Consider the following 25,937-nt stretch of genomic DNA (forward strand, 5'->3'; position numbering starts at 1 on the left):
GGCTGGAGGGTGGCGTGGAGGGGTTGCGGCATCTATCTATACTATAGTAACTATACTCTAATTCTAATTAGGTGACTTCTGAAAGTAACTTGATTAAATACATTTTTATTCCAGAATAAAGTTTGATGAATAGAAATGTATCCCATACATTTCAGGTTTTTACTTCTATAATAAAAATTATATGTTTTATTTTTTCCAATGCACGAGTTTTTATTGGTCTATTGTATAAAATCCCTAAAAATACATTGAGGACTGTGGTTCCAATGTGAAAAAATGTGGACAAACCTGTACAATCCGGAATAGCTGCTGATGTAAAGAGCATGGTTTTGTCTCAGGGGAGCATCTCAGGATGAGGAAGAAAAGGCAGAAAAAATATTTTTGCCAAGTAGCCTTTACACAGATGTTTGCCACATTAAAGTCAAACTGTACTGGGTCATGCAAGAGGGAAAGAGCAAAGCCAGGTCTAAGTGATGTGTGAAGGTGCTCTAATAACCAAACATGTCTCACAAAACTTCAGCCAATATGTTATCTTAACATCAGATATAGACATAGACATTCAGGTCCAGAGAGAAAATCAGAAATGTATCACCCCCTCCTGGATTGATTTTTATTCTGTTTATACGTATGAGGTGAAAGAATAAGGCATGATTAATGATGTCTTATGAAAGACAAATACAACCAGACTAGATTTGTCTTCCCTAAACCAAATACCTTATTGATCGAATAACTATTAAAATTCATTCATCTTATCTTAAAGCATCAATTATTTATTTATTTCTAAAAGGCTATCCTTGTAATGAAGGTAAACTATTTCAACCATCCAGTTAAGTTATTCATTTTCTTCGTATTTTATTCTGATTGGAACACTTAGCCTTTTTCGGCTTCATTTTTGGACGCAGATCAAGCAGCAACTATGTAATCTTGAGAAAGGCACCAACAAATCTTCTGTCAAAGCTGCCATTAAGAACTGTTCAAGTTGTAATTTATTCACTACAACTTCACTGACTTTGTACTTCTGATCCACTTCCCCATGGCTGTGCAGTAATGCGATTCTTCCCGTGGAATCATTTGGAAAGCCTTGTTAATGGTATGCTGACAAGTATTGAATTACATCTACAGAAGATTTCCCAATTTAGAAATCTAACACAGGCGACTATAGCTGACATGTCCAATAATAATAGACTCAAGGTGCATGCAAATCCTGCTGCAATAAAAGCTCTTGCATTTGCTCATGCCTGGCCCTTTTTGTTGGAAAATATCAATTTAATACCTGCATCAAAACCTTGCAAAAGTATTTATACCCTTTTAAATTTTTCACATTTTCTCTTCCATTGTAATTTCATGTGAGAAGTCAAAACAAAGGAGATCATAATTGTGAAGATTGTAGAATTGTGCAAAAATTTTAAAACTTTTTACAAATAAGAATCTGAAAAGTGTGGTGGACATTTCTATTCAACCTCCTGAGTCAATACTCAGAACCACCTTTTACTGCAGTTACAGCTGCAAGTCACCTATATCACCTGAGAAAATGTAGAGAATACAATTTTTGCTCATTCTTCTTTGCAAAAAGCTCAAGCTCAGTCAGATTGGGTGGAAAGCATCTTTGAACATTTATCTTTAAGTTTCACTACAGACTGTCAATTCGATTTGTAGGTATGGGCTTTGACTGGGCCATACCAACACATAAAAAACCAAACCATTACCTTGTAGCTGTGGTTGCACGTTTAGGGTTATAACCAGAAGTGTGCCCCAGTCTTAAGTGTATGGAAGTCTCTAAATGGTTTTCTTTTAGGATTCCCCTGTATTTAGCTCCATCCATGTTGCCATCTGCTCTGAACAGCTTCACTGTCCCTGCTAAAGAAAAGCATCTCCACAGACCTGATTTTCTTCCTGTCACTCTTCCATAAAGGATATGTTTGTAGAGTGTCCCTGCTTATGTTTATGCATTTGCCAGATGCTTTTATCCCCTTACAAATAAGCAATATGACAAAGTACTTAATATCAAAGCTAACAATAAGCTACTTTGAAGGAAAACCACTAGCAAGATTCTGTTAAAGCTGACAGTGTAGAACTAGAGTTCAGGCATAGAGGGAAGTACAAAAAGTGATAGTGCAGTACAGCGGAAAGGAAGTACATGTGCTAGCTGTGCCATACTCATTTGATTTTCAGATGATGAAATGAACAGTCCTCTTTGAGATGTTCAAGGAATTTGTTTTTCCCCACTTTCTCCCGGACCTGTCCGCTGTGTTCCTTGGTTTTAATGTTGCTGTTTACTCCTTAATGTTCTCTAACAAGCATCAGAGGCATTTACAGAAAAGTTGGAGACATGCTGAGATTAAATTACACACATTACAATTTAATTTGACTTAATGTGAAAAAGTTACTTAATCTAGTCAGTATTAACATTGTATATGGAAAAGCTGGAATAAATGTAAAAATAATAAAAATAATAATAAAAATAATAAACTGATCCAAGATTTATAGTGGAGAAACAGAAATGTTTTTCCCACAGCCACAAACATGAACAAACACACAAACATATTCGCTCTCACACTCTTGGACAATTTCATATTTTTGGCACTTATTTGATGCTGTCATCCAGAGACTCATAAACTGTTAAACCCACAGATAGACACACACGCATAGTCCTTTCAGGGCCCTCAGGCAATGACTGCACTGATAAAGTGGACTCCCTAAGTGACTCCCCAGCTGCACCTAGCACGAGCGACAAGAAGAAGATTGCCATGCCAGATTTGTTCGACATAAAGCGATGGGAAGGAAACATAACTGCAGGGAATGTAGCTTGTAGATGAGTATCCAGTGTGGGAGATAGAAAAAAAGAGTGGGGTGTATGATGTGCTTCACTGACACCTGCTAGTAGTAAAAATCTGTCTGTGAGCTGCAAGATGCCTGCTGTCAAAGGATGGAGCATTGTCGTATTTAACAAAACTACTGTGAAACTTTCCACAGGGGTGTTTAGTCAACTGTAAATTGGTGCACATGATAAGACTGTAATTTTTATTCGTGCTAATCTACAGGATTATCCTTTTACTTTTTGAAATCCAAGACCGCAGACATTTAAACTACTGTATGTTTTGCAATCTGTTTATTTCATATCAGAATTTTTACATTTCTTCTTCTTTTTCAGTGACTTCTACATCAATGGCGACAGACATGTGGCAATTTGTTTTTTCTGCCACTCACTGGGAAGGCAGCAGCCAAGTAGCTGTCAAATCTGTGGTCAAACAAGCTATTGGTACATTTGGAGAGCTCAGGGATCGTGTGCTATGTTAATTTATGGATGGGAAGACTTCTTCAGTGTGGCTGCAGTGAGTGGCACCAGTGTGATATAGCCTTTCACAAAAAGATCTGGCTTCACAATAAATTGTTTTAAGGAGGTCAAAATAAAAGAAGTTGCCACAAGTGTTTTGTTGTTTTTTTTCTTTCTTGGTGGAGGCAGTGTGATGGTGTGGGGCACCATCTCCCTAAATGCTTAAACAAAGCCTGTCGTTATTGGAAGCAATCTCAACATAGAGAGATTTCGAGATGAGATATCTCTCAACCAGAGGTTTTGCTAGACTTTTTGTCATTTTGACTGACAGGGTCCTGTCATAATCGATTTTTACCTGTCACTTTATTCTTTCAAATCATAGTAATTAAACATTAAATTCATTTTAATTTCTGCATCTTTTTACGTCCTTGGACAAATCAGTTTCTCATACTGGCTTTTTTACACATGTCGCTGAACATTTTTTCATCCTCCCTCCTCAACCAGAAGAACTCCTGCTCCCACTGAACTCTGCACTCCTGCCTAACCTCCTTCCTTCCGCTTGCTTGCACCGTAGTCGCTGAGGGCTGATTACTTGTTTGTTCTTCATCTTCCACTGCACCAGTCCCTCTTTTTTCACCTCTTTTATCAACACCATTGTTGTTATTGGGCTTTCTGAGAGCCTTCGAACACTCAGCTGCCGGGACATTTTTCTGAGTGAAGCCAATGATGTCATGCACCAAGTGAGAAAACAGCTAATTAATATGCTAACTCATCACAGAGTGGTCAGGGATGTGAATTGCAATCTGTCAAAATGACATGTCCTTTAGATTTTTCTGTCAAAACGGTCAAAAACAAAATATTTCGTTAACCCCTGCTCTCTACATTCTGTGGAAATTAATTAGTTAAAAATCACACAATGTGATTTTCTGCATTTTTGTTTTAGATTCCGTCACTCACAATTGAAGAGTACCTAGGATACAAATTAAAGACTTCTACATGCCTTGCAAGTGGGAAAACCTGCAAAATCGACTGTATGAAATACTAATTCTCGCCACTGTATCTCTACTCGTATAGACTACAGCTATTGGCTCTTTGGCAACACTCTTAGTATGAGACTTACAACACACTGGTGATGTCCCCAGAAATGAAGCTCATGTCTGAGTTGAACCAGGAAACTAATTTTTGCAGGCAGCGGCTCAGTGGCTGCCTGGTGATGCCTGCTCTGCTTGTTCCAGAGCTGCAGTGATGGTGGAGCATTTTGATTGTGCACTAGGGTGAAAGGTGTGACATTTTTTAATTAATATATTTCAGGCTTTGACAATTCTTCACCTTTTCAAATTTTTGTCCCAATTGTCAAATGAAGTTCTGATCAAAGAAAGTGGAATTTTAGGAATTACATGAAAGTTGGTTGTTGGGGGGGTTAAAACAGTTTGGGGATTGCAAAACCTGTACTCTGTTTATAAAAACAATACATGGGTGTTCCTTTTTCCCTGGATGAAAACTCATCTCATAAGCTGGATGTATTGTTAAACCCCTAATCACAAGTACTTTATAAAAAGCTGAGATTACATAATAAGAAACATCAGCGCCATAGAAAGAGAGAGTTACGACACTCCCATTGACTTCTATAGAAAGAATGGAATGAGGAAGTCACGTGGGTCATGGAGCTGCTAATAGTTCCAAACACCAGCAGCTCCAGCATTGGACGTAGTTCATTCTCGGTGTTTCGTAAGGGTTTTTTACAGTAAATTGATAAAAATACAACATTATTTTGCTATTGTGAAGCTTTAGTTGACTATTCTGTATCGCAGTTAAGCAATTATATTTTATATCGCCAAGTTTAGTTAATTAAGCATGTTAACTCGCTTGTTGTATTTTAATCACAGCTAGCTCATTGCAAGCATGGCGGGTTTAGACGGGTCTATCTCATTGTGTCTGATTTAGCATTTTAAAATGTCCATTACAGCTTACATTCTTAACGTTGATAATTTTCTAATATTTATTGTAATTCCAGCTACTGAACTAGCACATCTTGAAAAATACTGTGATATTGACATGGTTAATTTAGTTAAAGTTATAGATTGTTTGCCAACGACGGCCACATACATGGGGACATTATTATTAAACGTGATTGTTAAGATGAGACATTTTTAATTATTCTTTTCCAGGTAAACCACATGAGAATGGCTTAAATGAATTGCTGAACCATGTTGCACACAAAGCACCACAAAGGTAACAAGATCAAATTTTTCTGTCCTTAAAAATAATAAGACCTGAATCAAGATGTTTGAACAAAATGATTTTAAGACTTTCACAAAGTTGGTATTTACAGCAGGACTGTTACTTAACATTTGTTTTATGTTAGTTTTGCATTTGCTAGTCATGGGGGAAGTTGAAGTAGATAGAATCTATCTCAAGACAGAACAAGAAATTAAGAATTATTACTAGATAAATATAATATAGAGAGAGATAGATAGTGTTTTGAAGAAACACATTTACTCTTTTTTTGTATTTACTGGAAAGTATTTACTTTTTTTGCCTTTCAGTATGACCTTCCACCTATGAAAGTGATTGATTCTGAGTCCTCTAAACTGTTTTGTTTTCAGGGAGGTCAGCAGATGTGGTGACTGACTTCAAAGGGAGCTGCTGCCAATGATGCCAAGGAGAATGAACCCTCATTCGGTCTTGGGTACATTTCTACCTTGTCCAGATTTGATCAGATACAGTTTATTGGTGCAGATGTAATTAATAAACTGTATAAATGTAAAGCAAGTACTTCTTTATTAAAGCTAGTTTTGCATTTTACATATCTTACAGTAAATTGTTTGGTCATTTATTTTTGTGCAATTCACAGTTGTTTTGTCATCTAATACGATTTTAACTATAGTTTCAATTAAATGAACATTTTAGTCAATGAATTACAATGTTACAACAGTTGTCAGACTACAGTCACAATCAACTCTGTTATAGATACAAGTATTCAGTTCGCATGACAACGAAAAATAGAATAATTATGTCTTCTACAAAAATTAAGAATTCATCCCAGGTCTTCAGTCATATTTTCATACAGCTACTTATTTTCCTCATTTGTTTAAAAATTACTTAAGTTTTAAATTAAATAATTAAAAAATTTAATTCTGCTCATTTTCCATCTGTAATATTTGGAATTTTTTTTTAAATACATAGGCAATAGATCTTTCCATGTAGTATAGGATGTAGATCTGAAGGTATGTTTGATCAGAGCTCTTAACTGTTGGCACAAAATACAGTTATAGCATTCCCATGCTAGCATGTGCTAGCATGTGCTAGCATGCGGAGGAGGTCAGAAAGAGCATTTATAATAGGTATTGTTACTTCTGTTTGGATTTTCAAGTTATGATTTAGTAACCAGTAATCAGTTCATTATTATTTAATTACCAAAAGTCGCAGGAAAGAGTGAAAAAAGTCACTTTTTGCATTATGTCGCGCCTGAAACTGTTCAAACTGACTGACACTGCTGAGATGTTTGGAACTATTGAGAACTACATGAACCACGTGACCGCCTATCGGCGAGTTCAAAGAGTGTCGTAACTCTCTCTTTCTATGGCGCTGATAAACATAAGTCTGTAGACTGACCCAAATTTTATTCCATACCAATCTCTCAGAACACAAGTCAGAATATCTCTCAGGCATGTGACACATAGGCATGAGTCTCTTTCCAGCTGAGGAAAGTCACTTTAATCCAAGACAAGCAGCCATTAGTCTGAGCCCCTGTTTAGGATTATTACTAAACAAATTTACAGCTCCTTTCTTTGGATGATTTTTACTCTTTGACTGTCAGTTGCAACACTTTAGAAAATTATGTTTGGACAAAAGGATTTAAATCTTTATAACAGAACGCAGAGTGCTGTGAGACATGCTTTACGGCTTCCAGTGGTCCTTGTAGTAATGAACTTCAGTGCATAACAAGCTCTAAGGCAAAGCTTATGACCACAGTAACGAAGTACATTCTCATCTCTTTTGGGATCAATGCAATCTCAATGCTTCTTACAGATACACACAAACACATTTCTGTTCCCCACCTCCTGCTTCAAACCCCACGTTTTCATTTTCACTTTTGAGCCCTTACTTCTCCATCTCTGGCTCACAGCTCTTGATGAGTCACTGAGGGGGGATTTGAGCAAAAACCCAGAGCTCTGAATCTCCTGTGGAAGCTGATAATCCACAGACGCAAGAGGTGGCAACGAAATTCAGCTAATGCCCAAACAATTGTTACTGGTGCAGCTCACAGTAAAGTGCAATAATAGCATCAACATTATTGTGGCAGACAATCTAATGCATCTACAAAAAAGGCCCAGTATCAGTTTCAGATGGAATCTATTGAACGTACAGTTCTATAAAAAAAAGTATTTGCCCCCTTACAAATTTCTTAAATTTTTGCTTTTCTGTCACACTTAAATCTTTCAGATCATCAAACTAATTTTAAAATCAAACAAAGATAACACAAGTATACACAAGTATTTCCCCCCCGAAATATCTTGATTATCACCCAGTACACAGAAATATGTCTGCACAAAAGAGACAGAAGGACTTTTTTGAACGTGTCCATCCCGACACATCTGGCATAAAACTAGCACAGCATTTAAGAAAACAGGACATCGCACCTACAGCCAAACATGGTGGTGGTAGTGTGATAGTCTGGGGCTGCTTTGCTTCTACACCTGGACCTCTAAATCTCACCATAATTGATGGAACCATGAGTTCTGCTCAGAAAATGCTGAAAGAGAACATCCGGCCTTCAGTTTGTGACATTATGCAGCAGGACAGTGATCTAAGGCACACCAGGGAGTCCACCTTCAAACGATTTTAAAAACAAACAAACAGTGGCCTACACAAATTCCAAACTTAAATTCTTAATAACCTTAACGTGGCTGAATTACAACAATTGTTTAAGGAAGAGTGGAGCAAAGGTACTCAACAGCAATTAAAGACTTATTGTCAGTTATAACAAAAGCAGGTTGAGCAACCAGTTATTAGGTTTAGGGGATTACTTCTCACTCAGGTTATCTTTGTCTGAAATGAAAATTAGTTTAGCAATCAGAAACAATGAAGTAAAACAGCAGAAATCACTTTTTATGGCCCTGTATGCAGACAGAGAAACAGTAGCAGCAGGTCTCCTTGTGTTTCTGACAGTCTTGCAACTTTAGAATGACTGAGACTCTTCCAGGAGGACCTGAGGCGATGTTTTAATTTATAGAATGGGTGCATGTCAAACAGGAGGGATAGAGCAAGCCGTCAAGATTGGAAGCATTAATAACAAAAATTAAAAAGAGGCTTATTTTGTGACTTTTTCTAACTGATTATGGAAAACGTGCTGAGACTGCAGTGATTGCTGACATATCCGCAATGATGCTACTTCAGCTAGCATTGTTGACTTCACAATACTGGTTTCTGAAAATCCTAACTGCTGTCAATGTTTTTAAACTTATAAGCTTATAACAAGGAAATATGCTAAAAAGTTTATTTTGGCTATTAAAACAACCATATTGTCTCTTTGAGTGCTTTGGTCTCCATTTAAATATTAATACTTTTCTGCAGTCCAGCTCTCTTTTGTTGCAATCATTTGGAGCACATTCACCAGTATAACCAAAATGATTCCTTCCTGACTGCCTTCACTGGCCTTTTACCCATAGGGAAAATAAAACATTGCAGTTTTCTGTCAGCACTCAAATGCTCACCAACATTTGTATGCTAATTTGGCCTCTTGAAAAAATTCCAATTTTGTCAAAACGTCATATGAAGTAACCAGTAAACTGTAAATTAAGTTCTTTCAGAATAAATTAAATCAGTTTGTACAGAAATGACTATGCACGTTTATTGTCTGTATCTGCTACTCTTTCTGTGTGCATTTGAACAAGTGTGGGTGTGTGTGTGTGCGCGTGTGTGTTTGTCTGTGTGGGTGCGAGTGTGTGTGTGCGTTGCACTGCAGGTGGCGAGCAGAGGCTTAATGAAAGACCCAGTTGTTTTTCGGGGCTGATATTGCAGAGAGCAGATGGATAGGTCTCTCGGTCTCTCTGCTTTCAATCTTGTCCCACATTGCTGCCGTCGCCCCATTTAACAGCCAATTTCCAGCCATCCTATCACAAACAAACGTAAACGGGCACACAAATGCACACAAAAGGAGAAGGGCAGCAAAGGTTTCGGACTCCAGAGACCTGCATAGACAGGAGTGGGCAACTTACAGACAAATTCACCCAAGTGAGGCAGATACACACATAGGACCATCATTTGTACATAGCTTTTAGATATTTAAGTGTATAAATGCTACAAACAAAATGTACATTTAAACACACATGCACACACACACAGTTAACTCCTGTGGGTGGATACAGCTGGAGACTGTGCAGTTTTTAATGAGCTCGCTCCAGATGTCTTCTCCTGCTGCAACACATGAGTGGCTGATTAATCAAGTACGTTTTACTTAAATACTGACTCATGCACATGAATCCTAATTTATCACCCAGGTTTAGAAATCTAAATTTATAACTGTAATCTCAAAAGGCTTTCCCTAACACACACACACACACACGTATATTCAGCTGCGAGCTTTAATATATTTCTTTCTGATAAACACCATGTTCATATACACAAACAGCTGAATGATTCACCCTTGAAACAACACTTGTTCCATCTTCTGCCTGCTCTCACACCTACTCACATTGACCCACGGCTGGCTCCGGCCCTTGCTGGGGATGCAAACATGCGGCAAATATGTGGAAATGCCCTGAAAGATTCTAATTTTAACAAGTCCTAGTAAGAACAGATAGGCCCCCATTGAAAATGACCTCTGTCTTTCGATCTTCACACCTTTCACAGCAGGAGATTATATCAGGAGACCTTTATTTCTGCCCTGCCATTTCAGCCCACACGCTTGGTCATGTGATATATCACCAATATAAAATGACATTTCATTGGTGAGTTTCAACTCTTGCTAAAGAAAAACGTTGGTCTCTATGGCCGCGCTGGTCCAGGGACTAAATAATGAGAACAGCAACACATTAAGGTGTAGGTTTTGGCTTTATACAGAGCCTTGTAAAAGTATTTCTGCTTATTCAACTTTTGTACATTTTGTCTCATAAAAATACAAACTTAAACATATTTTATTGTGGTTTCATGAATCAGACCAACACAAAGTACTGCATTATTGTAAAATGGACGGAAAATAATAAAGATGAAAAAGAAAAATACTGTATATGTGGTAACGATTTATATTCAGCACCCCCTTACTCTGAAACCCAAAATAAATAAAATTAATTATTTATTTTATTGAATTTCGAGGATGCCTTTCCTTCCACTTCATGAATAAACACTAGTTGTGTTGGTTTACCACATAAAATCCCAATAAAAACTTGAAGTTAGTGGTTGTAATAGGGCAAAATATGAAGATGTTCAATGGAAGTAAAGGGAACTTTTAACATTCTACTTTTAAAGGTTTTGTTATCATTAGCTGTAAGCAGAAAATCATCAACATTATCAGAAAGAAAGGTTTGAAAACATCAATCTGTGTGCAGTTCTCTGTATAATGTGTTTTATTTTTTTTACTGTTAAAGTATAGATAAAATGTTTTTTATATATACAGTGACCAAAGTCCAAATTAAATGTCTGCATGGTATCTCTTTCTGCTTCAGTTTCATGGCAAACATAGTTTTCATATGCCAAAAAGCCTTTGCAGGCACTGATATTAAAATAACTACTGTACATTATTTCCAATGCAGCAACATGGTCTTATTCAAAAACTTGCATCTCGCTACATCTGCTGTTTTAGTAATGTGCCTGGCAATATATTGTCTTAATTAGGGCTGCAACTAACAATTATTTTTCTAATTGATTAATCTGTTGACTGTTTTTTCGGTTAATCAATTAATAATTGGATAGCAAAAGGTGCTTAATAGGAGATTGCTTACAGGATTTGAACCAGGTGAAGCTAAAGCTCTGTCACTTGAGGAGTTCTGGGTAGAGCATATTTACACACAAATAAGGTTTTTTCATCTTAAATGCAAAATGTATAAAGCTCTTGCACAATTTTGGCCTAATTACTGTTCTGAGTGGGTTGTTCCCTCAGCAAATGGCATGTTTTAGAGTCTGTATACTCCAGTTAACAATTATTTGATTGCTAAATTATTTTTAAATTATCGATTAATCACGATCAAATTGTTTCAGTCCTAGTCTTGATGACGTTTTCTGCTGCTCTAAACAGCAAATATGACTGGATAAATTAGTGCAATACAGACTGGGAATGCAAAACACTTATATAATTAACTAATACAAATGGCCATCTAAGCAGTTCTTTGTGGTGTTGATATTGTGGATGCTGATATTGCAATGATGATGGACTTTTGATATATTGTTCAGCTCTGCTGTAAACTCAATCTGACCTTGCTGCTGGACTCAGTGATGTAAACTAGGGTAGTGTTTCTCAATCCTGGTCCTGTATATGTGTCTCTGACCCAGCACAATGGATATAAGTGCTCCAGAAGCCGGTTAATCACGCATTTCCCTTTGGTTATTTCAAACGGGAAAAAAAATAACGAAAGTCCCATCCCCAATGTATATATACAGGGGTTGGACAATGAAACTGAAACACCTGGTTTTAGACCACAATAATTTATTAGTATGGTCTAGGGCCTCCTTTTGTGGCCAATACAGCGTCAATTCGTCTTGGGAATGACATATACAAGTCCTGCACAGTGGTCAGAGGGATTTTAAGCCATTCTTCTTGCAGGATAGTGGCCAGGTCACTACGTGATACTGGTGGAGGAAAACGTTTCCTGACTCACTCCTCCAAAACACCCCAAAGTGGCTCAATAATATTTAGATCTGGTGACTGTGCAGGCCATGGGAGATGTTCAACTTCACTTTCATGTTCATCAAACCAATCTTTCACCAGTCTTGCTGTGTGTATTGGTGCATTGTCATCCTGATACATGGCACCGCCTTCAGGATACAATGTTTGAACCACTGGATGCACATGGTCATCAAGAATGGTTCGGTAGTCCTTGGCAGTGACGCGTCCATCTAGCACAAGTATTGGGCCAAGGGAATGCCATGATATGGCAGCCCAAACCATCATTGATCCACCCCCATGCTTCACTCTGGGCATGCAACAGTCTGGGTGGTACGCTTCTTTGGGGCTTCTCCACACCGTAACTCTCCCAGATGTGGGGAAAACAGTAAAGGTGGACTCATCAGAGAACAATACATGTTTCACATTGTCCACAGCCCAAGATTTGCGCTCCTTGCACCATTGAAACCGAGGTTTGGCATTGGCATGAGTGACCAAAGGTTTGGCTATAGCAGCCCGGCCGTGTATATTGACCCTGTGGAGCTCCCGACGGACAGTTCTGGTGGAAACAGGAGAGTTGAGGTGCACATTTAATTCTGCCGTGATTTGGGCAGCCGTGGTTTTATGTTTTTTGGATACAATCCGGGTTAGCAACTGAACATCCCTTTCAGACAGCTTCCTCTTGCGTCCACAGTTAATCCTGTTGGATGTGGTTCGTCCTTCTTGGTGGTATGCTGACATTACCTTGGATACCGTGGCTCTTGATACATCACAAAGACTTGCTATCTTGGTCACAGATGCGCCAGCAAGACGTGCACCAACAATTTGTCCTCTTTTGAACTCTGGTATGTCACCCATAATGTTGTGTGCATTTCAATATTTTGAGCAAAACTGTGCTCTTACCCTGCTAATTGAACCTTCACACTCTGCTCTTACTGGTGCAATGTGCAATCAATGAAGACTGGCTACCAGGCTGGTCCAATTTAGCCATGAAACCTCCCACACTAAAATGACAGGTGTTTCAGTTTCATTGTCCAACCCCTGTATATTGGTATTTTATATTGAAATGTCTGAACACTGAGACCAAAGTCAAATTTACATTGAAAAGTAATACAGGAGTATTATGATTGAGATCAATCTGCATCTGAATTAGGAAGCATAATAATCCCCATTTTGGTGAGAAAGATAAATCTGATCAATTCACTTGCAGAAACTATGGATTGTATTGGCCCAGGCAGCATCGTGTTCTTCACACCACACTGTACAGGGACTTAGAGTAAATTTACACCAAATGTTTGATGCATAAAAGCTTTTCATCAAATTATTACTTTGTTTTCTACTTTATGTAGAACGTGTATATCAACCGGGGGCTATAACAAAATATGTCATCCATGCAGCTAATTTTCCAAAACTGGTATAACAGCACAGTTAAATGGCAAATGCAATAAGGCCACAGCGTTTTCACTCAGAGCGAAAAATCTGCTCACACACAAACACACAGCACTTGTCATTACCTTCTGTACGGATGGTGAACGGGGAGTCTCCCAGTCTCTTGGCTGAGAACTGCCCCCCCAGAGAAGTCATTAGAAAGCACAGGCTGAAGAAGCCCACTCCCACCACAAATATCCTGCAACACATCAGAAGGAGAGTGAGAAAAGATAAAAAAAAAGGACCCAAGATAAACTAATTTACTGGACAGGACAGGTAAATACAGTGCCTTGCAAAAGCATTCATACTCACTAAACTTTTTTATATATCTTGATGTTACAATCACAGATTTAATGCATTTAAATGTGATTTGATGTGATAGATCAACATGAAGTGGCACATAATTGTGAAGTGGAAGTATAGGATACAGGCTTTTTAAAATGTTCCCAAATAAAAATGTGGTGTGGATTTGAATTTAGCTCCATGTATAGATACCTTTTAAACCCTTTTTCTTTGTGATTACAGCTGCAGGTCAATGAGCTTAAATGAAACTGAATTAAATGAAACAAATTATTTCCCAATTCTCTTTAAACATAGCTCAAGCTCATTCAGACTGGATAGAGAGCAACTGTGAGCATACATTTTTTCAAAACTTGCCTTAGATTCTTTACTGGATTTAGTTCCAGACTTTGACTAGGCCTTTCCAACACATGAATATACTTTGATCTAGGCCATTCAGCTGCAGCTCCGACTGTATGTTTAGGGTCACCGTCCTGATGGAAGTCTGTTGTACCTTCCAACAGGTTTCCTTCTACTGATACCCTGTTTTTAGCTTTATCGGTCTTCTTCTTTTTAAATCTGATTCCATCTCCATGTTGAAGAAAAGCATCCCTACAGCATGATCACGCCACTACCACAATGTAGTATTTGTATTTATGGTCATGTGCAGTGCACAGCACATAGCATTTTGCATGTAGTTTTATTTTAGTCTGATCTGACCAGAGCATGCTATTCCGCCTGTTTGCTGTGTCCCCTAGATGGTTTATGGCAAACAGAAAGACAACCATTTTTGTCTTACTTTCAACGTTTTTTTTTTTTGTTTGTTTGTTTGTTTTTCAGAGAGACAGCCAGGGGGAAGAAACTGTCTCTGTGCCGACCTGAAGGTAAAAGTCTAAACAGTCTGAGTCCAGTGTGGGATCTGCACAGATATTAGCTGCCCTTTTCCTGAGGCTAGAGTTGTACAAGTCCTGGATGGAGGGGAGGTCAGACCTCCAGACCTAATTGTTTGTTGTAGTTTGGACCTGTCCTGTTTTGTGGATGAGCCAAGCCACAGTGATGGGTGAGCACAGGACATGGCTTGTTGTGATTATAATGTCTACAAAATGGTAAATAATTTTGGGGGTGGTAATACATTTGCAAAGCCCTACACTGCACTGCTGAGTCCAACCCAACATGTTAAACTTTTTTTTTTTTTTTTTTTGTGGCTCGGTTTTTATTTTTTTCAGTCAGTAGGTATAAACGTTATCTAATACAAGCTTAAAAGTCTGAGGAATAAAGATGGACCTTTTTTGATTTTTCTACCTCTTGCTGGCTGTGCCTTTAGCTGGCTGGGCCAAGATGTTACCTTATCACAAAGCTAGACCTGGGAGGTTTAAGCTTTCTGATGCAGAAAAATAATGTGATTAAAAGGCTATTCAGTACAATTATATTTACATCTCAATCACAATTCTAAGCTTTACATAAGATCTCAAAGGATGGACACCTGCTGGAAAAAATGGGGCAGGCTTGACAGGAATAGATAGACTCCCCCAACCAAAGCCTCTAAAAGACAATTGCTTTTAGTCTTAGAAAAACTGTCTGAACTTCTGTTCCTTTAATCTGGATTCACACATTGATACTTTAAACACACATCCGGAGCATAGGCTCAAATCCAGACCAGACGTAGGGACATGAACTTCTGCTTGGCTCTTCTATGTGGCACCGACCTGATATTTAAAAGGCTCCAACAGCGTATAATGGAAAAGAAAATACGACTCTGAGGATCAGATCTTAAGCAATTCAGATCTTTGATTTAAAAGACTTGAAAGGTCTTTTAAATTCTGCCCTACTTAGGTTGCTCCATTCAGCATGGATCAAGGGTTATCTTATTATGCTAAGACTGTTCAGGGTAACGGGGAGGAAAAGCTCCCGGGGATTTTCAGCCAGTGGAGAACATGCCAGTCAGCCTCCATGACTAACGAGTCAAATCCTGCTTTTATAATGCTTACTGCTCCACAGCTTACCCCAGCAAGAGGAAGCACTTGGAGGACTCGAACGCAGCTATGCTAGACAGTATACTTGTAAAGTGGAGGGAAAATGATAAATACTTTTAAAATTATTGTTTACAAAAAAAAAATTTGAAATATGTGGCCTAATTTTGTATTCAGCCCCCTTTACAATTGGGTGCACTAGATGTACCCAGTTACCTTTAGAGGTCACTTGATTAGTGAATAGAGTTCACACAGTCTGCACAGTACACATGCCACACTTTTCAGATTCTTACTTCTAAAATTGTCAACTGCTTCTCAAGTCACCCCAAAAAGATACAGACGTATCATAATGAAAATGTGGAAAGTTACATGAGGTAGGAATAGTTTTGCATGGCACTGTAAATATTCAGGGTATACCCTGGAGCAGAACCCACAAAGAGAAAGAGTCTGGTAAAATGAAAGGACCTAAATCCATGGAAATGTTTTTGGAAAACCTTTCAGAGGATGCAGAACGATATAGGGCAAGTTTTTTTTTTAGCAAAGGGGGGCTTCTAGCAGGACAACAACCCAAAACGTGCAGCCAGAATGGTTTAGATCATAGCGTATTTATGTGTTTGATTGGCCGAGTCCAAGTCCACAACTAAATACAATTCCAAGGCAAGACCAGAAAATTAGAGTTCACAAATGCTCTCTATCCAGTCTGACTGAGCTTGAGCTATTTTTCAAAAACATCATTTAATTATTTGGATGTGCAAAGCTGATAGAGAAAATTATGATTTTAAGCAATTCCTCTGTGTTTTGGCCTCTTCTGTCAAACCAAACCTCAAAAACCTTGGTAGGTTTTAGAGGTTTAGTAGGGATGATTATTTGTGCCTTTATTTCATCCTATCTTGATTATTGTAAAAGCCATTTTATGTGTTTGAATAAGAACGAACTTGACCACCTTTTGTCTTGACATAATGCTGCTGCAAGGCTTTTAACCAACACAAGAAAGAAACAGCACATTACTCCAGTTTTAATCTCTCTGTATTTTGTAGCCCATTTTAAAATTCTAGTCTTTACTTTTATAACTGTGTTTGGCCAAGCCCCTGCCTATAACTCTGATCTTCTAGAGCCCTACATCTCTCCTCATAATCTCAGATCTTCCAGTCAAAGGCTGTTAATAGTTCCACGAACACATTTTCTGATAAAAGGGAATAAATCCTATAGCGCTATTGCTCATCTTTGCAGTTTTATTCTGCTGATTCTTTTGAGGAGCAGTTGAAGACCCTTTTATTCAGACTGGCTTATAACTAGTTTTATGCTGTATAATGTTACATGTGTGCTGTTTTCATATTTTCTTTTATGTTTTTATTTTCTCCCCTCCTTGAACCGCCACCTTAACGTGGTGGAGGGGTTTGAGTGCTCAAATGATCCTAGAGGCTATGTTGTCTGAGGCCTGAATGCCCCTGGTAGGGTCTCCCATGGCAAACAGGCTCTAGGTGATGGGTTAGACAAAGAGTGGTTCAAGAATCCCTCATGAAGAACAAAATATCGAGGCACGTGACGTCGCCCGGTACGGCGGATCCCACCCTGGAGCCAGGCCTGGGGTCGGGACTCGTCGGAGAGCGCCTGGTGGCTGGGTTGCTCCTCGTGGGACCCGGCCGGGCCAAGCCCGAACGAGAGACGCGAGGCCATTCCCCAGTGGGCCCACCGCCTGCAGGGGGAACCGTGAGGGACCGGTGCAAAGAGGATTGGGTGGCGGACGAAGGTGGAGACCTCAGCGGCCCGATCCCCGGATGCTTAGGCTGGCTCTAGGGACGTGGAATGTCACCTCGCTGGGGGGGAAGGAGCCTGAGCTTGTGCGGGAGGTCGAGAGATATCGACTAGAAATAGTCGGGCTCGCCTCCACGCACAGCGAGGGCTCTGGAACCCATCTCCTTGAGAGGGGTTGGACTCTCTTCTACTCTGGAGTGGCCCACGGGGAGAGGCGGCGGGCTGGTGTGGGTTTGCTTGTTGCCCCCCAGCTCAGCCGTCTCGTGTTGGGGTTTACCCCAGTGTATGAGAGGGTTGTATCCCTGCGCCTTCTGGTTGGGGAGAGGTCCCTGACTATCATTTCAGCCTACGGGCCGAGTGGTAGTGCAGAGTACCCGGCCTTCTTGGCGTCCCTGTCGGGGGTGCTGGATAGTGCCCCTCCCGGGGACTCTATTATTCTGCTGGGGGACTTCAACGCCCACGTGGGGAACGACAGTGACACCTGGAGAGGTGTGATCGGGAGGAATGGCCTCCCCAATCTGAATCCGAGTGGTGATTTGTTATTGGACTTCTGTGCTAGTCACGGATTGTCCATAACGAACACCATGTTCAAACATAAGGGTGTCCATCGGTGCACTTGGCACCAGGACACCCTAGGCAGGAGGTCGATGATCGACTTTGTTGTCGTATCATCAGACCTTCGGCCGCATGTTTTGGACACTCGGGTGAAGAGAGGGGCTGAGCTGTCCACTGATCATCACCTGGTGGTGAGTTGGATCCGCTGGAGGAGGAGAAAGACGGACAGACTTGGCAGGCCCAAGCGCATAGTGAGGGTCTGCTGGGAACGCCTGGCGGAGCCCTCGGCCAGGGATGTATTCAACTCCCACCTCCGACCAGCTTCCCGGGGGATGTTGGAGACATAGAGTCCGAGTGGACCATGTTCTCTGCATCTATTGTTGATGCTGCTGCCCGTAGCTGCGGCCGTAAGGTCTGCGGTGCCTGTTGCGGCGGCAATCCCAGAACCCGGTGGTGGACACCGGCAGTAAGGGATGCTGTTAAGCTGAAGAAGGAGTCTTATCGGCTGTGGTTGGCTTGTGGGACTCCTGAGGCGGCTGACGGAACCGTGAGGCCAAGCGTGCCGCGGCCCGGGTTGTGGCAGAGGCAAAAACGCGGGCCTGGGAGGAGTTCGGTGAGGCCATGGAGAAGGACTACCGGTTGGCCTCGAAGCGATTCTGGCAAACCGTCCGGCGCCTCAGGAGGGGGAAGCAGTGCTTCGCCAACACTGTTTATAGTGGGGGCGGGAGACTGCTGACCTCGACTGAGGACATTATCGGGCGGTGGAAGGAGTACTTCGAGGATCTCCTCAATCCTGCCATCACGCATTCCGTGGTGGAAACAGAGGCTGGGGACTCGGGGTTGGACTCTTTCATCACCCAGGCATAAGTCCGACCGATAGTCGAACCTCGGCTTCAGGAGGAGCAGTGTGGTTTTCGTCCCGGAACACTGGACCAGCTCTATACCCTCTACAGGGTGCTCGAGGGTTCATGGGAGTTTGCCCAACCGGTTCACATGTGTTTTGTGGACCTGGAGAAAGCATTCGACTGTGTCCCTCATGATGCCCTGTGGGGGGGTGCTCCAGGAGTATGGAATCGGGGGCCTTTTATTAGGGGCCATCCGGTTCCTGTACGAGCGGAGCAGGAGTTTGGTCCTCATTGCCGGCACTAAGTCGGACCTGTTCCCAGTGCATGTTGGACTCCGGCAGGGCTGCCCTTTGTCACCGGTCCTGTTCATAACTTTTATGGACAGGATTTCTAGACACAGCCAAGGGCCGGAGGGGGTCTGGTTTGGGGACCAGTGGATTTCCTCTCTTCTTTCTGCGGATGACGTGGTCCTGCTGGCCCCCTCTAGCCAAGACCTACAGCATGCGCTGTGGCGGTTCGCAGCCGAGTGTGAAGTGGCTGGGATAAGGATCAGCTCCTCCAAGTCCGAGGCCATGGTACTCGACTGGAAAAGGGTGGCTTGTTCCTGCCTCAAGTGGAGGAGTTTAAGTATCTCGGGGTCTTGTTCACGAGTGAGGGAAGAATGGAGCGGGAGATCGACACACGGATCGGTGCGGCTGCCACAGTAATGGGGGCGCTGTGCCGGTCCGTTGTGGTGAAGACAGAGCTGAGCCGAAAAGCAAAGCTCTCAATTTACCGGTCGGTCTACGTTCCTACCCTCACCTATGGCCATAAACTTTGGGTCATGACCGAAAGAACAAGATCCCGGATACAAGCGGCTGAAATGAGCTTCCTCTGTAGGGTGGCCGGGCACTCCCTTAGAGATAGGGTGAGGAGCTCGGCCATCCGGGAGGGGCTCGGAGTAGAGCCGCTGCTCCTCCACATCGAGAGGAGCCAGTTGAGGTGGCTTGGGCATCTATACCGGATGCCTCCTGGACGCCTTCCTCGGGAGGTGTTCCAGGCACGTCCCACCGGGAGGAGGCCCAGGGGACAGCCCAGGACACGCTGGAGGGACTATGTCTCTTGGCTGGCCTGGGAACGCCTTGGGCTCCCCCTGGAGGAACTGGAGGAGGTGTCTGGAGAGAGGGACGTCTGGGCGTCTTTGCTGAGTCTGCTGCCCCCGCGACCCGGTCCCGGATAAGCGGAAGACGACGAGTACGACGAGTTTTTATTTTCTGTGTTTTTTCTGCTTTATTTTTTTGTAAAGAACTTTGTAATTTTTCACCTGTGAAAGGAGCAATATAAATTAAGTTTACTTACATACAAATGCACATCAAAAAAAACAAATGCACACCAAACTTTTAAGATTTTTATTTGTAATACCTTTTTTATTTATCCATTTCCATTTCCCAATTATCCCCTGCAAAAACTTGTGAATACTTTAGCAAGGTAATGAGTCTTTTTTCTTGAAGCTTCTAGAATGACAGTTTTGTTATTTGTTCCTTGGCATTGCACATTTTGCGAGGATACAACCAGCTATTCAGGTATGAATGTAATCTTTAGAGTCTGGTTGTTAAGCCACCCCTTATATTATAATGGACATTACCCTCTAGATTCGACAGAGTGGATTTAAAATCAAGTGCCTGCATGTCAATGAGTACTTCTGGTTGTAATATTTCTTTACTCATTCATACGTAAAAGAAAAACAAGAAATGAAGGTGCTTACATCAAAGTCAATAAGCATCTAATCATTTGCAAATTCATAAGCTCTCTCATTTACTTCTCAACCTTTCCTAAAAAACAGGAATAGAATAAAATCTGCTTCCAGACATATTGTGGTATATTTTAAAATAGCTCAATCATAGTCATAGTCAGAGACCCAAAGAGCACCAATACAGCAACTCCAGCCAATTCAATCCCATACAGTGCTTATGATCCAGAGATTATTTAACATCAATATGAGGCCACGATCCAAATATACTTAGACCTACATGGATAATGCACTCACTGTACAGCCATCTGCTGTGCACACCGAATGTGTGGAAGGTGAAAATGAAAGTTGCTGACCTTACCTAGGGCACCTGTTTTCTTCACTTCAACAGATCTGTTATTTGCTTTTTATCATCATCCTCTGCGAAATTATTACAAAAAGAAAAACTTAAGACTCACAGGGAGAGGCTTGAAAAGATAAGAAAGGTTGCACAGAGGACGCAGTACAAAGCTAAGTATTATTTTCTGTCTTAGTATTGTCTGACATTTTAAGCAATTGAATAATTACTTGGATCTTGTGTGGATGTGTGTTTTTAGAGCCGGGGCATCCAGCTAATGTGGATGTACAGCAGCTGGTCTAATGGTGTCTGAGGGCAATCATTTTCTTCTAATATAATTTAGCTGGTTTTCTGAAGTGGCCTTAGATAGGTGATATGAAGAGATTAAGTCCCGGTCCTGCCTGACGAGTTTTTAATTAACAGGCTTAAAGTAAATGCTCGGCTTGCGATAATTGGATCACAGGCAGAGATGTGCTATCAGCTATCTGGCTTTTCTGCACACCAAGAACTATCAAATTTTGGCGCTAGGTTAGAACTGTTTTACCCAGCATGGTGGAGCGCTGTCATACGTTTTAATGCAGTTTTTTCATACAACTGCTCCTGGAACCCTAAATGTCTTAAACAGCTAATGCAAGGACAGCATTCTTTAGACTTTCAGTATGACAAGCTGCATTTTTAAACATGTTTTAATTCAGTTAGGTGTAGAAATTAACAATTGACCAGCCCTCTTTACACTGTGACTCCTAGGACCATGCAGTGCCTAGCAGAAGTATTCATGCCCATCAAATGTTTTCACATTTTGTCACATAACAACCTTAACCTTGAATGTATGTTATTGAGATTGTATGTGATTCTGAAATGGAAGGAAAATTATATATGATTTTTAGTTCTTTTTTTCAAACAAAAATTTGAAAACTGTGATGTGCAACGTCAAAACTTTGTAGAAGCACTTTTATTATATTTACAGCGGCATGTTTCCACCTGCTTTACACATCGAGAAATGAACCATTCATCTCTGCCAAACACCACAAGGTCAGTCAGACTGGATGAAGAGTATCTGGAAAATTAGTTTTCAAATCAAGCCACAGATTCTCAAGTGGATTTGGTTTGGACTTTGACTAGGCCACTTTAACACCTGAATAGGCTTCAATCTAAACCATCAAACTGTGGCTTTGGCTGTATGTTTAAGGTCATTCTCCTGTTGGAAAGTGAACCTCTGCCCCAGTCTCAATTCTTTTGCAGCCTCAAACAGGTTTTCTTCCAGACTATTCCTGTATTTAGCTCCATTCATCTTCTCATCCACTCTGACCGGGTTCCCTGTCCCTCTGAAGAAAAGAATCCCCACAGGATGATACTGCCACCAACATGTTTCACAAAGGGGATAGTTTGTTGAAGGTGATAAATTGTCCTCCACACTTAATGTTTAACATGTAGGTGAAAAGGTTCAGACCACCTTCTTTCACATTTGTTGTGTTCCTGTGATCAGTCTGCTGTCTTCCTTGGTCTTCATGATGCTGTTTGTTCACTAAACAAACCTTTAAGGCCTTCACAGAACAGTTGGATTTATACAAAGAATAAATGACATAAGTGACTAATTACTGATAAGGTGACTTCTGAAGGCAGTTGATTGCATTGTATTTTATTAAGGAGCATCCAAATAAAGGGAGACTGAATATAAACACATGCCGAACCTTTCCGATTTGGGTTTGTAAACAAAATTTTGAAAACCATGTAACCTTTACCTATAACATGCACTACGCTCTGTTTATCTGTAACAAGAAATTCCAATAAAATACTAAGAAGTGTGTGTTAGCAACGTAAAAAAAAATGTAAAAAGGTTAAAAAGATTTATGAAAAGCACTGTGTTGTTTTCATATTACGGACTCCTAGGCTAAGGAGAACCAGTGGCACAAGCAGAGTTTAAGCATTTAGCATCATGTGTTAGGTTTTTTTTTTTTTAAGTATCACAATATTGGATAATGCAGACTTACACTGATTTATATGTATAGGTAGAGATCGTTTTGAGCTATTTAATCATGTGCTGTATTCTATCTGTAGATCTTGGTAATTTTATGATTGAAGCAGAATTCCCATATTTATTTTTAATTAATTCATGCAACAGTATATGCAATGATTTATTTTAGCTTGCAAAGAACCCCTCAAAAATTAAAAATCATTCATTCACTCAGCCACAGTAGCTCTGCTTTGGCATTATACTTTAGAGAGTTATATCTGCTCCTGAACATGCAAAAACTCATCCAGCTCTCAACTCCATATTGCTTCTTCATAGATTGCCCCTCTTTAGACCTCCAAGGGGATCTAACCACTGGGTACCTGGAATGTAGATGGAGGACTTCAACTTTAGGTAATACATATTTATTAGACCCACATTTAGCCCCATCCTCTCAGGTGCTGGTGTTTTGAAAATCTGTTTCCACATCACCTCCCCGTGGCTTCAAGTTTGTGGATGATCAGATTATGTATATACAAGAAAACAACACATGGCTTTGAAGGAGGATGGTTCAAAGACTCATCTCAGGTATCCACAGTTATCATGTGTGTACAGCCCACTCAAGTTTTGGATTTTGCTCCTAAACTACAGCGGGACCACACTGACAGAAGGGAACTGTCAGTACTGTCAGGAAGTGAGTGGGATCACAGCCTTATTTACAGAGCAAAGCTTAATTCTTTCCTTACAGCTTCTTGTTGTTTCTGTGTCCATATGGATGCGGTTCTAAATCATCTGGATGGTAGGCTGAAACATCTGAAGTCCACAGGTAAACTACACATCTCCACTCCACAATACAATGCATCGACTTAAGCATTACAATTCATGAAAGTGATGAGAATAAACTTAAAATGATAAATAATCGGAATGTGGCTGTAAATGTGACACATAAGCAAACAACGCTGGAGGCAAAAAGAAAAACACTCAGTTTCTGATTTTTTTCTTTCTTACCTGAATGGTTTGAACGTTACTAGACATCTTCTGACCATTATTTCACCGTCGGTGCAGCCAGTTATCATTTCCCAAAACGAACCCCCGCTGACATGGTTGCTCACCTCCCGACGTGGAACTTAAGAGGAGCGGGCATCTTACTCCCATGCAGCGGTCCGCACCGTCATCCAGCTCGCTTTACCCTCAACGACCCGCTGGCGCTTCTTCCTTCCTTCCGTGGGAAATTGCAGAAAGTTTTATTCAGCAACTGAAGGAATACAGGGTTTTACTACGCAGACTGAGAATAGATAAACCGCGGGACGCGTCGAGCGTCACTGGAACGGAGTTTCTTACAAATATGGCGTTCTGTTCAAGTCCGTAAGATAAAAAGGTGTCGTTTATGAACTACGTTTTATTTCTCTGTAGAGAGCGAAAGGAAGCAGCAGGGTTGAACTTCACAGTGAAGCCAGCGCGACTCTGTCTGCTGCCCCGGACTGCTCTTACAGTTATCACTAGATTTTTCACAGGTAGAGGTTCCCGCGTCCGGTTGATACTTTCAAAATAATAGTCTCACAGAGCCAGGCTTGTTTCCCAACAATACCTACATACATTGTGTTATCATTGAATGTATTCGTTTTCTTTATAACCTCTTTAACTAAAAGGAAATTTCAAGGCTACTAAATATTAGCCAATAAAATCACATACATTTGAATTGATCATTTTAGTTTGTACAGTCAACTGTAATTCCCATTCATCACATGCAGTGTCCAGAAGATAACACTAAGGCTATATGAATTTCCTTATGAATAAATATATTTACTTGGTAAAACTTAAGAACAGTCATAAGTATTTTGGTTGAGAACGTTTCTGTGTTGGCAAGAATTTCAATTTGCATCCAACTTTAACTAACTTTGTGACAGTGCTAAAGCTAACCTCCAACTTGCTTGCAAATTAAGCTTTTTAACTCTGGGGTGGTTGAGGCCAATGAACAGGAATCACATATCACCTCAGGTTCTCAGGGAAATGTTTACATGTCACAGAGTTACAACAGATTTGTTTGTTTTCACAAAATGTGCCGGGGGTTTTTCTGCATTGAGTTTGCATGTTCTCCCAGTGCATGCATGGGTTCTCTCCGGGTATTCCAGTTTCCTCCCACAGTCCAAAAACATGACTGTTGGGTTAATTGGTCTCTCTAAATTGCCCTGAGGTGTGCATGGTTGTTTGTCCTGTATGTCTCTGTGTTGCCCTGAGATGGATTGGCAACCGGTCCAGGGTGTACCCTGCCTCTCACCCACAGACTGCTGGAGATCGCCAGCGCCCCTGTGACCCACTATGGAATAAGTGTTATAGAAGATGAATGAGGGAATGTTTTCACAAAATCATAATATTCTATGTCTTCATTACAACCTGTCTTTTTATTTATTGTTTCCTATGCTCGTCCATCACTGTGTGGTTGGCTCATCCACAACCAGATTAATAATTAATTACAACTTTGCTAATTTAGTAAAATTAACAAGAGTTGATTTTTTTAGGTGTCTCTTAACTATTAAAAAATTTTTTTTAACAGTTTTCCTCTTCAGCCATATACAGTAAAAATGGAATCAGTCTTGTTTTTCTTAGCAAAATACCAATTAGGCTTTGTTAGAGAAAACCATTGCATTTTAAACATTTTACTAGACTAACTTATGTTGTTGTTTTATTTAGAAGGTCCCAAGTCATCTTTTCCTGTATCACAGTTGCTTCCTCAAGCTGACTTGACTTCCTCCCTTTGATACATTGATGTCCAACTCCTGACGGCAGAGACCCTGCGTGGCGGCGTTTATTTCTGCAGCGTGCTATCATAACCATTAGAAAACAAAATGGGAAAAAAAAGTCTTACAAACTAATACACAATACACAGAGTAATTTTATTGGGTATTGTGGGTTTTTAAAAAGAAAATCAGTAAAAAGTAAGCTTAGCAGATCTTTCCGAAATCAATAGCTAGTATTTATGAGTGTCAGTACGAACA

The 25,937-nt window shown here is 40.6% G+C and overlaps 1 protein-coding gene across 4 annotated transcripts in view; it reads right to left on the reverse strand.

Moving 5' to 3' along the window:
* Positions 1-24,408, reverse strand: part of LOC124869096 (alpha-1,6-mannosylglycoprotein 6-beta-N-acetylglucosaminyltransferase B-like) — a 259,990-nt gene extending 235,582 nt beyond the window's left edge. For all 4 annotated transcript variants that reach the window (XR_007038482.1, XM_047366831.1, XM_047366829.1 and 1 more), the window contains exons 1-2: positions 23,950-24,408; positions 13,607-13,719 (exon numbers count right to left, since the gene is read on the reverse strand). Coding sequence is in view for 3 of the 4 variants with exons in the window: in XM_047366831.1 (XP_047222787.1) it covers positions 13,607-13,719; positions 23,950-24,017 (181 nt within the window). In the remaining variant the exon portion in view is untranslated. The remainder of the gene's footprint in view (positions 1-13,606; positions 13,720-23,949) is intronic.
* Between the last annotated feature and the right edge of the window lie 1,529 nt (positions 24,409-25,937).

This window comes from Girardinichthys multiradiatus, chromosome 5 (assembly GCF_021462225.1).
Source record: "Girardinichthys multiradiatus isolate DD_20200921_A chromosome 5, DD_fGirMul_XY1, whole genome shotgun sequence".
NCBI classification, from domain to species: domain Eukaryota; kingdom Metazoa; phylum Chordata; class Actinopteri; order Cyprinodontiformes; family Goodeidae; genus Girardinichthys; species Girardinichthys multiradiatus.